General features: G+C 35.2%; 4 protein-coding genes across 4 annotated transcripts; 2 read left to right on the top strand and 2 right to left on the bottom strand.

Annotated features, from left to right (window-relative positions):
* Positions 1-1,668: 1,668 nt before the first annotated feature.
* On the top strand, positions 1,669-4,772 carry LOC107638631 (lactoylglutathione lyase GLX1). Its single transcript, XM_088485780.1, has 9 exons — positions 1,669-1,854; positions 2,089-2,220; positions 2,306-2,430; positions 2,549-2,613; positions 2,702-2,914; positions 3,502-3,549; positions 3,650-3,757; positions 3,855-4,007; positions 4,554-4,772. The coding sequence occupies exons 2-9, from the start codon at positions 2,111-2,113 to the stop codon at positions 4,593-4,595; spliced, it is 864 nt and encodes a 287-aa protein (XP_088341906.1). The 5' UTR covers positions 1,669-1,854; positions 2,089-2,110; the 3' UTR covers positions 4,596-4,772.
* A 3,900-nt stretch (positions 4,773-8,672) lies between these two features.
* LOC148566556 (uncharacterized) lies at positions 8,673-9,738 on the top strand. Its single transcript, XM_088484302.1, has 2 exons — positions 8,673-9,171; positions 9,272-9,738. Exons 1-2 carry the CDS (start codon positions 8,673-8,675, stop codon positions 9,736-9,738), a joined length of 966 nt encoding a protein of 321 aa, XP_088340428.1.
* Positions 9,739-10,488: 750 nt separating this feature from the next.
* LOC148566555 (uncharacterized) lies at positions 10,489-11,193 on the bottom strand. The gene is made up of 2 exons (XM_088483712.1): positions 10,809-11,193; positions 10,489-10,646 (listed from the first exon to the last, which is right to left on the bottom strand). The coding sequence occupies exons 1-2, from the start codon at positions 11,191-11,193 to the stop codon at positions 10,489-10,491; spliced, it is 543 nt and encodes a 180-aa protein (XP_088339838.1).
* A 69-nt stretch (positions 11,194-11,262) lies between these two features.
* Positions 11,263-13,747, bottom strand: LOC148566554 (serine/threonine-protein phosphatase 7 long form homolog). Its single transcript, XM_088484301.1, has 4 exons — positions 13,670-13,747; positions 12,101-12,816; positions 11,936-12,026; positions 11,263-11,817 (listed from the first exon to the last, which is right to left on the bottom strand). The coding sequence occupies exons 1-4, from the start codon at positions 13,745-13,747 to the stop codon at positions 11,263-11,265; spliced, it is 1,440 nt and encodes a 479-aa protein (XP_088340427.1).
* Between the last annotated feature and the right edge of the window lie 1,856 nt (positions 13,748-15,603).

The raw sequence follows: 15,603 nt of genomic DNA, 5'->3' as shown, positions 1-15,603 counted from the left end.
AATAGAATTTTTGTAATTATTGTGCTACGCTTAAAAGTTGGTGCAATAAAAAAGGAAGAAAATAAAATCATGGTGATAGAGGTGTGTGTTTCGTCTCTCTTTTCCATTTTAGCTATAAAATCATTCTCAAAATATATTTGTTGTATTCTTTTATTTTAAGATATGAAAATTTATTGGAATATTATTTTAATAAATTTTATTTCTATCTATTTTTCTAAAGATATTTTTATTTCCCACATGCATATTTGTTTTTCAATATATAAGACAGGACAATAACCTTTGTTATTTTAAGAGTATAGTCTCTCATACTCGTTTAGAAATTGCGAATTCGAGTCTTTTTATATATTTTTGGTAAAAAAAATATTATATTAAAAAATAGTATACTTTTGTGTTTATCCTTCTAGGGGAAAAAATAATAGACGCCACACTAAATAAAAAAAAGATTTTTTGAATGATATTTTTAGTGTGTTTAATAAATTTTTAATAATAAAAATAAAAATATTAAAATATTAAAAATAATATTAAATAGTTATAATTTATATTTTTTATTTTTTTAAAATATTTTTACATAATAAATAAGACAACAATTCATTTACAAGTTAACTTTTTATAAAGTTGTTTTTGAATTGCTGACACATGTTATTACTTAGTTAAAAAAAAACGATTTATTGTATATAAATAGTTTAATTAAAAAAATTAATTTAAGTTGGACTAAACAATTACTTTTATATTCTTCTTTGTTACGTTTTTAAAATTCATTTTCTTCTGATTTTTTAAAACTAATCTCAAATATTCTTCTCATTCGAATTTCTTAATAAATTTTTTTATTTCAAATGTATTTTTTAAGTTTTATTTTTATTTAATTTTCTATGAATGATGAAAATCATTTAATAAATACATAATTGTTCATCTCATTATATTATTTGATGTTTAGGACAAAATTGGCTAGATGTTGGACAACAATTTTAAAAATTTTACTGTTAACATTTTTGTTTAAAATCAACACAGATATTAATATATTAATTGTGTTGCCGTTACTTCTTAAATTCAAGTTCGATTTCTTGTGAATTTTTTTTTTTCTGTTTTCTTTTCAATTCCTAATTTTTCCTCCTTTATCATTTTTATACAAACAAAAAGATGCGAACTTTTTTTTTGTTTTTTTGTTTTAGAATACTAAACTTTACTTTTTCAAACAATCTGTTTACATATAGAATTAAATAAATAAAAATAAAAGATAAATTTAGTCAAAAAGAATAAAAAAAAAACATAATAAATTTATCATTTAGAGATAATATATAAAAAAATTAAATTTTTTTTCAAAAAGTGGTTATTTGATTTATCCAAACTGATTTAAACAAAAAATTATTTGTATAAAATAAATTAATTTTTTTATCAAACCAAATAATAACGTATCAGTAATCTAAAAATAACTTTGTAAAATTGACTGAAAAATTCTTGACCACCAAAAAAATTTTAAGAAAAAAAATAATATAAAATAAGAGGATACTATATTTAATTTTAAATTTTAAATTTTTAAATTAATAAATTTTTCAATTTATAATTTTTTTTTATGTAATAGGAGACTAATTTTATACACTTTTTAGTTTTTACACTTAAAACGTTAACAAATTTATCCATTATTTTAGTTATGGAGTCCAAAAAAGAGGAGCAAATTCCACGTGCACACACTACCCAAAAAGTCACAGGCTGTTACTCTATTCTCATTCTCATTTCTCACCAACTCACTCACTCAGATGATGATGTATAAAACCCAACCCAGACTCCACTTTCGAGCTGTAGATTCTTGATTCTTCTACTGACCGCTTCGCTCTTCCTTCTATACTCTGCTAACTGGTTAGTCCACTCTTTTTTTTTTTTTTTTTTTTTTAATTTCCAGACCTATTACAATCTCTTTTTTATTGTTGTATGTAACTTGTTAATCAATCGCTTCTTCATCTTAAAGTCGCTAAAAGAACGGATTTTTCTAGGTTTTGCACTAACCCCATTTCAGATTTTTTGTTAATTGAGCTTCCCCATCTTCGTCCATGCTTTACTCTTGTCTAATTTATAAAAGGGTTCTGTTTACAGAGCATTTGCTTCCACGTTAAATATGGCTGAGACTGCACAACCTAATGCTGAGTTGTTGGAATGGCCGAAGAAAGATAAGCGCCGCTTCCTTCATGCTGTGTACCGTGTTGGTGACCTTGATCGCACCATCAAGTACGAATTTTGTTCACTTTGTTAGTTGATTTTTCCCATCATGCGTGTCTTAGATTATTCATTCAAATTAGTGATTACCTCTCAGGTTTTATACTGAAGCTTTTGGAATGAGGCTCTTGAGGAAAAGGGATGTTCCCGAGGAGAAATATGCCAATGCTTTTCTTGGATTTGGCCCTGAACACTCCAACTTTGTTGTGGAATTGACATATAGTATGTTTCTCTCTCAACAGTGCTTGATTTGTAGCATTTGTTTTAGTTCTCTAACCATATGTTATGTGTTGGATTGAACTGATTATGAAATATTTGCATATATGATGTTAATTGTCAGATTATGGGGTTACATCGTACGATATTGGAACTGGATTTGGACATTTTGCTATTGCAACTCCAGATGTAAGCGAGTCTTACTTTGCAAAAAGGCTTGTGTCTTTGTGTGTTCCTTGTACTGAGAATAAGTTGTGTATATATGTACCAATTATAGGTTTACAAATTGGTTGAAGACATCAGGGCTAAGGGTGGAAATGTCACTAGGGAGCCTGGTCCTGTTAAGGGCGGGTCATCGGTTATTGCCTTTGTCAAGGATCCTGATGGTTACACTTTTGAGCTCATCCAAAGAGCTTCAACCCCTGAGCCACTGTGTCAAGTAATGCTTCGTGTTGGTGATTTAGAGCGCTCGATTAAGTTTTACGAAAAGGTAACTGCTATTGTCATTTCCATAAACCTTTATTATGTTGTATGGTTATATGAAAGTTGCATAAACATTTGTTAACTGTAACCTTTTTGGGCATGAACTTTTTATTGTTACTATTCTGCTTTTTTGCATACGGAAACCTGGCCTGCTAATATGGTGAATCTGAATAGTACTTTTATGATAACACCTTAAGATCGAAACTAAAAATGAGCGTCCATTGAATCATTTACTTGTTTTAATGGGCAAAGCAACTGCAAATGTTTGTGCTGAAGCAGTAGAAGAATTTGAAGGAATGTGTTCTGTGTTTGTTACATTCAGCTGGATTCTATAAGTAAATCTTTCATTTATGGTTTCAAGCTTTTCAATCCTAGAAGTAGAGTTACTGCAATGTTGTGGTTGACTATTCATTTGGGTAACCAGACAAAAATGTTTGTCCACTTTGTGTTGCATTACAGATCTAGAATTCGATAGAGGTTTTTTCTTGTAATGCATGCAGTAAAACCTTGAAAACTGCACTGATATATTATGATTTTAATTTTGCTCATCAAACCAAATATGCTTTTATTAACAAAGACCTCATATTTGTTTAGGCTTTAGGTATGAAGGTGGTGAAGAAAGTTGACAGACCTGAATACAAGGTGAATTCTCTTGTCCTGATCTTAGCAATCATAGTAACTTACATGGCAGCAAATTGTTTAATGCCTGAGATTTTCCTGAATCATGTTGTATATCTTGCAGTACACCTTAGCTATGCTTGGATATGCAGAGGAGCACGAGACAACTGTGTTGGAGTTGACATATAACTATGGTGTCACCGAATACACCAAGGGAAATGCTTATGCACAGGTTGGTTGATAGTTATTTAATATTTACCTTCTGGACCTAAACTGGTTACCGTTGTTACTCCTCTGTACCTCTTAAATTTGTGTGTCATGTATAACAGGTTGCTATTGGTACCGATGATGTATACAAGAGCGCTGAGGTAATCAACCATGTAACACAAGAGCTTGGAGGAAAGATTACTCGCCAACCAGGGCCAATTCCTGGCATCAACACCAAGATTGTTTCTTTCTTGGATCCAGATGGATGGAAAACTGTAAGCTTTTATTTTGTTTTTTTCATATTGTGTAATGGTGTTCCGTTAATTTCCACTTGATAACTCGCCCTGTATCTAGTAGATTCTGATTATGAATATGAACAACATTCATTTTCTTTGTTGTGTCTTCAGCTTGATGTAAATCAATAACAACTGTGAAGTTAAGGCAGGGAGTTTCTCATGATATAAATTATAAAGGATTTGTAGTCACAAAATAAAAAGAATGCATCCTTTCTGCTTTTGTTACTTGGCATCATGGAGTTCATTTTGACTACCTACATAAACTTATCAGAAATTCAAAATTAGAATAAGATGTTTCAGTTAGTACATGAAAGCGTAATTAAGGGAGATGTCATGCTTTTCAATTACACATGGTATTGACTTGAATAAAGAATAAAAATTTCCTCCTACTTGTTTTGTTTGGAAAAGAAAACTGCCTTATCTGATAGTATGATTTCTTATTAATTAATTTCCCCTTTGTTGGATTCACTTCCATTATGAATGATAACTATGTGGTTGGATTCATTTTTGTATTTAATTTTGTAGGTGTTGGTGGACAATGAAGATTTCCTGAAGGAACTGCAGTGAACAGCTCTGCTGGCTTTTCACAAAATATGAAGTAGTACTTCTTCTGTACGAATAAGATAAGATGTGTCATGTGTGTCTAGCTTTGAGTAGTGATGAGCATGTTTCTTTATGCATATGTAATGTAATTGACTCAAAACTCGGTTAATAAAACTCTTATTTCCACTGTGCTTCATAAAATAACAGTATTATACATTCTAGGACCAAAATTTTCCCTTTTTCCCATTTGCTGTTATTTTTTGACACATTTTAATTGGCTATTATCACTAAAATTCAAACCATCTATGATCTATCTGTGTTTAATGGTGATCTTAGCTAAGACATATTACCAACATCTTTAATAGTCAAATTTCCATTTTAGTCTCTAAAAGATAAAATTAATCAAATTAGTCCCTGAAAGATAATCGTGTTGATGGAGTTCGTTCTTCCGTCATCTCAGTTAATGACGTGGCTAATGCTTGCTGACGTTAAACGTTAATTGACAGCGTAACGCACTCTAAAATGACATAGTTTTGTTCTTTTTGTCTCCAAAGGTTGAAACGACGCCGTTTGATGTCCAAGATGGGGTATTAAGTCGCATTTCTCCCCATCACCACCTATCATAACAGTCATCCCTCTGTTTCGCTCTAAAAATCTTTCTTTTCTTTCTTTTTCAGTGTGAGTTTCGCTCTAAAAATCTTTCTTTTCTTTCTTTTTCAGTGTGAAATGCTTGTGTCTGAGGTAGTGCATTGCGGTGGCGCTGCCGAGATCTTATGGGGTTCAAAATCCTTAATTTGGACCTCTTTTGGCGATCTTTTTGCGAGATGGGTACGGGTTAGGTAACCGGAGGCGGTGGCGGTAGCGTATATTCTAATAATGGTGGTAGCGGTGGTTACTGTGACATGAGCTACTATAGCTGTAATTTTTTTTTTTGGGTTTCATTTTCTTCTTTGGGTGCTTTGTTCATGCGGGTCTTTCTACAGTGGATTGTCAAGAGGACAAAGGGTTCTTGGTCAATTGGGATTTTATTTGTGGAATTTATTGTAAAATTTATTGTGGTTTTTCTCACATGCAAACTTATGCTAGTTTCTAATTTGAAGTTGGTAGTTTTGTTTTTGTTCTGTTGTGATTTTTAGTTTCATTATTTTCATTAGAGAAATTAATTTGAATTTTGAATTGGAAGATTTGTTTTAGTGTGGATTATTTTTTTTCTATGGAAGTAGATGAATGATGGTGTTTGAGCATAACAAAAAAAGAAAAAGGAGAAGGCGATTGGGTCATGAAACCCAGCTCTTAGTTCAGCCTTCTTCCCCAATGCGTGAGTGAGAAAAGGAGAAGGCAATTGAGAGAACGATGGAGAAATGAGAATTATGTGCAGGGGTGGCTTCGACTAGCAACAACGAAGGTGACGAGACCACTCTGCAACGACAGTGAGGCTTCTCTATCAGCTGGAGGTGCGAGAAGAAGAACAAATGAGAACACTTGTTTTTTGGATAAAGAATGTAAAACGACGTTGTTTACTATGCACTTCACGTTCTAGGTTAAGAGCAGTATCAAAAAATTAACGGAGGGACGAACGTAATTAAAAAAATATTATTTAAAAATAAATTTAATTAATTTTATTTTTCAGGAACTAAAATAGAGATCGGAATATTTTTGAAAACGATTTTAACTATTAACACAATATTAGATAGTGAGTGAAATATTTTTACTATTCCGACTAATTGATCCTAAGAGATATACTTAGAGATGATGCTTATTCAAGTCTTTGAAATTAAACAGACGAGTCAATTTAGCTCTCTATTTTTTAAATGATAAGTTTTCTACTTTAAAAAATGTAGCTTCTCATAGATGTTAAAGTTTTGCCTCACAACCTTTAGTTTATTGACAGTTAATGTCACGTCATGGATGATTCCACGATAAAGAGGTGGCTCAATTTTATGGAAATGGAGGCCATGTGTGTGCTATGCGTCGATAAGGAGTTATGGGGGACTGGACAAATATGTGGGACAGTTTTGTTGTCAGTGTGACATAGAGGAACTCGGACCGTGCGAGTTCTTTGGATTTAATTTTTGAATAACAAATCGCACGGTTCGATTTGTATTGGAGGGGAAAATTTTGGGTAGTTGAAATCGTACCCTACGATTTCTTTAGTAGGTAATTTCGTCGCATACCGCACGGTCCGAGTTCGTAATTGAGAGTTTGAGATGAGGCACATTGAACTCGGACCCTCCGTTTTGTGGAAGGGCTAAGAGGAACTCGGATGGTCCGAGTTCGTATACTTTTTTTTTTGGTTCAGTTTAACCTAGTCGAAGGGTGCGAGTTCGTTAAGGATGCTGATATAAAAGAGTGAAGTGAACTGGTGGGAGCTTAGTTCCGTCTTCTTCCTTGTTGAACGGCTGCTTCCTCTCTTCTTCTATCTGGGTTTTTCAGTTTTGATTTTGAAAGTCTAGTTGCTAAGGCTAAGCTTATGCTTATTTTTTGTTGAGTGAAAAAAATGAGTGACAGAGTATTGCTAAAAATATACTATTTTGGTCAGATTTTGTTACAAACGAGTGAAGGAGTAAAATTTATTTGTGAAAACCCACTAGATCTTGTTATTCCTTTTATTATCTCATTTGAAGAACTCAAAGGTGTAATCTGTGAAAAGATTAATTCTGAGCGGGCAAGAAAGATATCCTGTATCCTATACAGATATCCCGTACCGGTGTTTGGTGGATTCATCCAGTATCAAACCAAATATGTGACGGACGAAGCGAGCATGCAGGAGATGTTTTCAATGTATATTGAAAACTGGTCTCAGATCTCGTTCATCGAGTTGTATGTTGAGTTTGAACAATCTGAGGCTGACCGGAATATTCTATGGAAAGATTATAATAGTGACAGTGAAGAAGAGTTCGAAAGCAACTACGAATTTGTTGGTCCAGATGGAGATGAAGATCAAGGTGACGGAACCATGGCTCCAGATGTGACAGAAGTGGCAAATGCACTCGCAAACGAAGTGCCGTTTGAGGAGCCATCATTCATGCGAGTGTTGGACTTGGAAGCCATGCATGTTCCAGAATATATGACTGCAGGTAATGTAATCGTGGTATTAGGATTTTTTTAGTTAGACATTGATTGAGTTATGAATAATTTACGTTTTATTTACCATTAATTAATCATGCGTTGAATGTAGTAGTTGTCACGATCGAACCGGGTTATTACAATATTTACCACTAATAGAAAATTTACTTTTTTAACTGTTATATGCTACTAGTATTTATTAGAAAATAATATTTAAATTCTCTATAATATGGTTATTACAAAATGCGTGAGTTTGTGGACATTATTATTTGCACAGGTTCGATCCGTTGTACGGTTCAAACTCTGTGAACCGGACCAGACCGGTTCGGTTTGTTTGGTTTGCCGGTCGAACCGGCCGGTCCGCTCTAGTTTTTACATTTGCTGCTTATGTTCTTATTTTGTTTAGAGTGACATAATAACATGTTGCAAAGTCTGGAGTTATAGCATACTGGATGCAGTGAAATTTGATTTACCTTTAGAATCGGTTTTGAAATACCTGTGTAATAATGAAAATTTTTTCCAATGGTGGCTGTCACAGCAGAAGTTCCTATTGTCGCAGATGGTGAATTTGCCATTAGTATGGAGTTCAGTTCCAGAGAAGCTGTTATTAAGGCGGTAAAAGAGTATACGATACGACGAAGCGTAGACTACCGGGTGCATGAGTCTGAGCCGTTGACATTTTATGCCAAGTGTACACAGTATGGGTCAGGGTGTGATTTGGTTATCAGGGTTAGCTTGATCAGCAGGAAGTACTGTTGGGTTATAAGAAGGTATAATGGTAGCCACACCTGTACCAGAGCCACCATTTCACAGGATCATTCGAAACTGGATTCTATCACAATTGCAGAATTAATAAAGCCACTGGTTGAGGCTGACCCCTCCTTAAAGGTAAAGTCGGTTATAGCAGAAGTGCAATCGAAGTTCAACTACACCGTGAGCTACTGGAAAGCATGGTTGGCTAAGCAAAGGGCAGTAGAAAAAATATTTGGAGGTTGGAAAGCCTCTTATGAGGCGTTGCCTATATGGTTTGAGGCCATGTGTCACAAGGAGCCATCTGCTGTTGTCCATTTTGAGACTATGCCTGCATATCAAGGCGATGACTTGGTGGGTGATATTCGGGTACTGCATCGTGTATTTTGGAGTTATTACCCTTGTATTAGGGCATTCAGACATTGTAAGCCAATTGTCCAGGTGGATGGGACTCACTTGTACGGAAAGTATAAGGGTTGTCTACTTGTGGCAGTTTCACAGGATGGCAACAACAATATCGTCCAAATTGCGTTTGCTATTGTGGAGGGAGAGACTTCTGATGCATGGCATTTTTTCCTTAGTAACCTGCGTCAACATGTTGTAACTCGGGATGGTGTCGGTCTAATATCCGACAGGCACGAGTCCATCAATGCAGCTGTGGAACGCAGTAACGGAGCTTGGTCACCGCCTAGAGCTTTTCATATGTTTTGCATCAGGCATATAAAGTCAAATTTTCTGAGAAAGTTCAAGGCCCCGTACCTCCAAAAATTGGTCGTCAACATTGGTAACCATTTAGTAAATTTAAGCAAATTATTAATAGATTCTTCATTAAATAATTCTATTGAAAACGATTACTTTTCTTTCTATTTGTTGTGATCTACCAGGATATTCGAGGACGGTGCGGGAGTACGAAGTGCGTTACCAGCGGTTACGGAAACGTGGCGAGGCGTACACAAACTGGTTAAACCGAATTTCTCGCGAACAGTACGCATTGGCCTTTGATGGTGGGTACCGATGGGGTCACATGACGACGAATCTAGTGGAGTGCATCAATTCAGTTTTGAAGGGTGCACGCAATCTTCCCATTACTGCTCTTGTGAAGGCAACATTCTACAGACTAAACGAGTTGTTCACCCGAAAAAGAGCGGAGGCGGAAGCCCGGATCAATGCTGGCCATGTGTTTTCTGATATCGTGATCTCGAAGTTGCATGCAAACCAACTTGCATCAGGAAACATCCAGGTTAGTTGCTTTGACCGCCAGAATGAGGTCTTTGAGGTTCGTGAGATGCCGAGCGAGCTGGAGTTTGCAGTCGATCTACGTGGCCTTCGATGTGACTGTGGTGAGTTCTAGGTGGACCGGATCCCTGCAGACATGTGTTCGCCTGTTGTGCCAACCAGCGACTGGATTGGCAACTATATGTGCATGATGTGTATAAGATGGACCAAGTGCGGCGGGTGTACCGAGCTAGGTTTAGGCCACTAGGTAATCCTACCACATGGTCTGCTTATAACGGACCTCGGTTCATACCAAATACGTACCTGAGACGGGTCACGAAAGGTCGCCCCAGGATGACGCGCTTTTTGAATGAGATGGACACGCGGATGTTACGTCGTCCCAGGCGATGTACGCTATGTGGGGCTGAGGGACATAGTCGTAGCAGATGCCGTCAGTCAGCTGGTTCAAATACCAACAGAGATGCCTCCTAGGTTCATAGTTTTAAGATGATCTTGTATAATATAACCTGATTGAGCAATCTGAGTTAACATGACCTGCTATATGTAACCTTATAAATTATGACCATCTAGTATTATCACATATCTGTTGCATTATATAATATGATGGTTAATACATCAATACATCAATATCTGTATGAACATATTAGTATTTTATGAAACATTATTACATACTCCAGATGGTTAATACATCAAAAAGTTCATTACAACTAGGTGATAATAAACATACAATATAATCTTACCATAGTCCAAGTCATTAATACATAATGTCAAACACATACAAATTACTCAATACAAAATCCAACACATACAAATTACTCAATACAAAGTCCAACACATATAAATTACCCTAAACATAACTCCACAACTACTTTCTCATTGCCCACTTTACATCCTTCACAAAGTTCTTGCATTTCTTGTCCGCCTTTTTGAAGACAGAAGGAGTGAAGCGATTAGCACTCTGCCGTGGCGGATCAATCCTCAGATTGTAACCTTTGACGTTGTCTTCCGGAGTGTCCGCCTGACCTGTATACAATTTTGAATAAACAAGTATATGCAGCACATTACATATTCATTACCAACATAGATAACACAAATCAAGAAGGATAACCAAGTCAAAGATGCCATGTATGAGAACAAAAAAAAATAACTTATCGTATATGTAAAGCAAAATAGTTAACATAATACCATCGTTACGAGATTCTTCATCCTCATCGAACTCTTCAATTTCATCATCCTCACCATCGCCCTCGTCATCCGGGTCGTCTACTAGATAAGCATCGGTTTCTTGTTCGAGTGTGTTAGTGTCTTCCTCAATGAGTCCCATGTTAAGACGGTTAGGATTTTGACTATTGAGAACACCTCGTCCACCCTCACTCCTACTAGAGTCATCAACAGATACGAACCCCCCGGAAGCAACGGATGAGGTATGGCCTGGATACCTCGCATCCAACGAATACCTGCCTGGCATGAACTCAGGCTGATGGCCATATTGTGTTTGTGCGGCATCTGCAGCCATAAACCCAAGCAACTGGCTAAAAGAACCTCCTTCGCCTGTTTCAAACTGTGACATACCCCAATATTGTTGCTGCATTGGAAATGATGGGGTGAACTGTGTATGAGGTACAAACTGGTTTGAGGACTAAGGTTGTTCTTGTGGAAGCGGATTTGGAGGTGATATATGTGGCTCCTGTTCTTCATTGTCCTCATCCATATCCTGACTACCCTCATCGGTATCCTGCTCATCCATATCCTCATTACCCGCATCCATATCCTCATTACTCGCATCCTCTTCACCCACAAGATTTGACAAGGCTAAGCGGTTCCCAAATTTTGATCGGTACCAGTTCATGTAAGTATCCAATGGATGCTGTGAAGGGATGGAAAGTTCAGAAAGAACGTAGTGATACCTGTTTGTCCAGTGCATCACCCAAATTGAATGACTCGGTGCCGTGGCCCAGTTCAGATTCTTAGGACCAGTGAGAACCTCCCCATGCGCCTTATCCAGATTCTGCTCCTGATTAGGTACTCCCTGAATGAAACCGAACTGTCGCCTTACCCTATCGGTGGCATGCCACTCGATACATTCAAAGGACACCAATGGAACTGTAGCGCTCCATACAACCGATTGCATGTAGATTTCAGGAGGAATTATGTTCGGATCCACACGATCCACAACATAAGCAACCCAGACAAACTGAAAAAATAAAGGAAACTCATGATTACAACCCACAATTCAAATAACAATAACAATGCATCATAGTTTTGTTGAAGACCCTAAACCCGAAATTAATACTTCTTTAATTAAAACGCACCTGGCCTTCCTGAAGTTCATCAAAGGCTTTCCTAAAGTGAGCTAGCTTCAGATATCTATATCGTCGGTCACCACGCTCCCAGTTACGCCACCTAATATGATGTTTTCAATTAGCTCAAATGATTCTTAAATATCAAGAAACGGGTACATTGTAACATAATATTACCTATTTGCTAATGAAAAGCTGCGAGGTTCTCTAGAAAGCGGTGATAGATATGGCAGTCGGATCCAAGCCCAACCGAGCAGAAGTGTTAGTGGACCATCTATTTCCTTACAGTTATAGCGAGATGCCCTGCATAACGCCCTGTAAAGGTGTGCTAGGCATGCCAAACCCCAGCTATACTGTCCAATATTGACAAAATCACGAAGTAAGGGTAGAAACTTCCAGTGCACGCCTGCCCCAGACTTATCCCCAAACAAGATCGTCCCAATAAGCAACATAATGTGGCACCTCACATACCTTTGTATATTGATTTCATCGTTCAATTCTAAATTCTCTTTTAGATTCCGCAGCCAGGTCAGTTTTATGCAGCTAGATCTACAGTGCTCCTTACGCGGTGCAACGCCAAATTGAAGCAAACACTCCACCTCTATGGCTTCAAAACTACTCATTGTCATCCCTGTAACTGGAAGACCATCTGTGAGAAGACCAAGAATTAGAGCCACATCTTCAAGAGTCACGGAACATTCACCAATGGAAAGGTGAAACGTATGTGTGTCTGGGTGCCAACGTTCAATTAGAGCATTTACCAATGCTTTCTGACACTGCACTATCCCAATCTGAGATACATGATAGAAACCGGTAATTCGTAAATGCTCCTCCACCCTATCGTTGTACCGATCCGGAGGAACTGCGTGGTTACATGTCAACATTCTTGATTTCTACAAAAAAAAAAAAACAAAAATAAATTACTAGTCAGATAAAAAACAATTACTACCTTACTATCATCATCAATCATTTTACTGAATCCTTATATAACTAATTATTCTAACTTCTAAATTTATTTAATTAATCCTTAAAATTATTCATAACTGCAAATAAAAATCATTACTAATATATATATATTCCTAATCAAAATTCTCAATCATATTACAACATCAACAATAATATCTAATATTAATGACTCATTTGTTAAACATTTTTTCTTCAACAATAAAAAATATTCCTAATCAGTATATGCCATCATTCATATTCTAACAACGGTAACAATAAGTAACTTGCTAATAATAATTACTACAATTAAAAAAATTTAAATATTCTCATAACAAAAAAGCTAACATGCCTTAATTAAAATAATCCTACTAATCATTCAACAATAACACTATCTCACAATAACAATAACATTAACATCAACTTCATCAATAACAGTTATAGTTAATTTTTTAAAAAACCATTTAAAAATGATTAAGGTTCGTTCCTCATCACACATAATTATACTAAAAATTAATTAAAAATTTAAAAAAAATTACATTCTCTACTTAAACCATTCTGTTTACTTCTCTACTAACTAACAACAATAATAATAAAGAATTTCCTTATAATAATATTTATAATTAAAAATCTGTAAAAAAAATTTTTGAAAAATCTAACAAATATTGAAAAATTAGTAATAATCATTCTATTTATTTTCTTTAATTGCATTTTTCACAACAGCCATAATAATTAAATTTTCAATATTAATAAATATAAACATACTAAATTTATAAAATTTAAAAAAATTTTAAAAAAACTTACATAATCAGGATCATTGAGATAATGAATAATGTGAAGCTCAGATCGATCAACATCTTTAACTTTATATTTTTTTGGCATGATTGTTTCTCCTCCACCATGCAAAGCAGCCAGAGAAAGGATGAAGAAGGTGACTAAAGTTGAGAGTGAAATGTGAGAGAGTAAATGGTAATCGGATGGTGAGAGAGGGTTGAGGGGTCTTTGTTGGGTTTCAGGGGCACCGTTCGGGGTTAAGCATGAGCGCGACGCGTGTCAACTTTGTGACGAACTTGGACCATGCGATGGGTGGAGAGGAAATCGGACGGTCCATGTGCGGCATCGATCTCGGAGGGTCCGAGTTGCAAGCTTGAGTGAACAAAATCCACGCTTCTCGGACCGTGCGTGTTGTGCTTAGAACTCGGAGGGTCCGAGTTATTCACCCCTGACACCACAATTTTGTGAAGCACTTCCCACCCCCATACCAGAGTTCTACACTATCCATGCACCAATATGTAAATTAAAAAGCGTAAAGAGGTGTTTGTGTGAAGAGAATAATGACTAGCGTGTATAATTTATTTTTAAAAAATAACTGTTATGTGAATATTTGAAATTGATTCATATGAAGTAATTGATGTCTACTAATTTTGATCAATTTTGAATACCATATTAAATATAATTAAAAAGTTACTATATTAAATAATTCTTACCATATCAAAATAGTATTTAACTGTATACATCATTTAAAGTGAGCTATTTAATTGATCATTTTAAAATATCAAAAAACAAATTAATTCATTTAATCGACTTCAAGGAACAAATGATCATTACTGTTAAATCCCATAACGAGAAAGAAAAGCATTCAAGCAAGTTTCAGTAAAAAGTCATAGAACTTGTACAGAAAAGCTAGGTAGGGATTCATTTAGGGCTGTCATTTTGATTCCTATGGTTTTTGTCTTTCTCTCTCCCCAATTAACCAAAGTAAAGATAAAAAAAATTGAATAAGTCAATTTTTTATTTTCTAAAAAGAAAAAAAAAAAACAGAAACAAAAGCTAATAAAGCTGTTTTCTTTTCACGTAGCAGTTTTCTAGGGGACCAATGGGCAACGTACATAAAAGATGAACTCTACTTGTAAGATGCATCTCTTAAGATTCCTGTAGTTTGACTTTCATGGAAATTTGCTGCTGCTGTAAGCAAAAGAAAATTGTTGAATACATTCACAATGAATTTGATAGAGCAAGTGAATGTATGTTGGACATGATAAGTTCATTAAATCAGTTTTACTATTATAAGTAGTATGTTTAAATATGATATATGTGTTACGTTTTTATCCATAAAATAACTGTGTGTAAGATTGAAGGTTCGCTTAGCATTAGTCTCTTTCGATAATTGGCAAATATTGGCGATTGTGTTGCCTAGATGGGGACATTGGCATCAATATGGTCCCAATCTCCTGGACCCAACAGTGCGTATACAATGGTAATTAGAAGAAAAAAAAAATGAATAAATTCAAAGTTGCACCTTCTGAACTGCTCTATGCTTTGTGACTTTCAATCTCAACTTTAGACCAAATCTCCATGTAAGCTGTGAGTATCAAAACCAACATTGAAATGTTCTTTTATTTAAAAATGTAGGATGAAATATGTTGTTCGATCATTAGACTAAAAAATATTGAATTAATAATTAAAAACAATAAATTGTAATAGCTCTTTAGTATTTTTCTTTGTATATCTTTATTTAACTTTCTTTTCATATTATAAGAGACCATCTATTCAAGTATTATAGATTATTTATACAATGTGTATAATGGGCTATTGAGTTACAAAATGAACATCTTCTATATTATCTAGAATAACTATCTGAGTACTAGGGATAATAAACATCTTTCCAAAAGTTTAAACTGATTTTGGAGTTCATCAAAGATCAAACTCTTAACCTTTTGGATCTAGGTCTCTAATAC

The sequence above is a fragment of the Arachis ipaensis genome, chromosome B4 (assembly GCF_059453495.1).
Source record: "Arachis ipaensis isolate K30076 ecotype BB chromosome B4, ASM5945349v1, whole genome shotgun sequence".
In the NCBI taxonomy this organism is placed as follows: Eukaryota; Viridiplantae; Streptophyta; class Magnoliopsida; order Fabales; family Fabaceae; genus Arachis; species Arachis ipaensis.
The sequence above is the reverse complement of the archived record's forward strand: the minus strand, read 5'-3'. Positions and strand labels throughout refer to the sequence as shown.

What these genes read in the sequence shown, in the direction of transcription:
- LOC107638631 (XM_088485780.1), top strand. Translation starts at nt 2,111, where the DNA reads ATGGCTGAGACTGCACAACCTAATGCTGAGTTGTTGGAATGGCCGAAG. An exon ending in GACCTTGATCGCACCATCAA is followed by an intron (nt 2,221 to 2,305) that starts GTACGAATTTTG and finishes ATTACCTCTCAG; the next exon opens with GTTTTATACTGAAGCTTTTG. An exon ending in CGATTAAGTTTTACGAAAAG is followed by an intron (nt 2,915 to 3,501) that starts GTAACTGCTATT and finishes ATATTTGTTTAG; the next exon opens with GCTTTAGGTATGAAGGTGGT.
- LOC148566556 (XM_088484302.1), top strand. Translation starts at nt 8,673, where the DNA reads ATGTGTCACAAGGAGCCATCTGCTGTTGTCCATTTTGAGACTATGCCT. An exon ending in AAAATTGGTCGTCAACATTG is followed by an intron (nt 9,172 to 9,271) that starts GTAACCATTTAG and finishes GTGATCTACCAG; the next exon opens with GATATTCGAGGACGGTGCGG.
- LOC148566555 (XM_088483712.1), bottom strand. Translation starts at nt 11,193, where the DNA reads ATGTCACAGTTTGAAACAGGCGAAGGAGGTTCTTTTAGCCAGTTGCTT. An exon ending in TGAAGAATCTCGTAACGATG is followed by an intron (nt 10,647 to 10,808) that starts GTATTATGTTAA and finishes AATTGTATACAG; the next exon opens with GTCAGGCGGACACTCCGGAA.
- LOC148566554 (XM_088484301.1), bottom strand. Translation starts at nt 13,747, where the DNA reads ATGCCAAAAAAATATAAAGTTAAAGATGTTGATCGATCTGAGCTTCAC. An exon ending in ATCTCAATGATCCTGATTAT is followed by an intron (nt 12,817 to 13,669) that starts GTAAGTTTTTTT and finishes TTTTTTTTGTAG; the next exon opens with AAATCAAGAATGTTGACATG. An exon ending in AGCTTTTCATTAGCAAATAG is followed by an intron (nt 12,027 to 12,100) that starts GTAATATTATGT and finishes ACATCATATTAG; the next exon opens with GTGGCGTAACTGGGAGCGTG.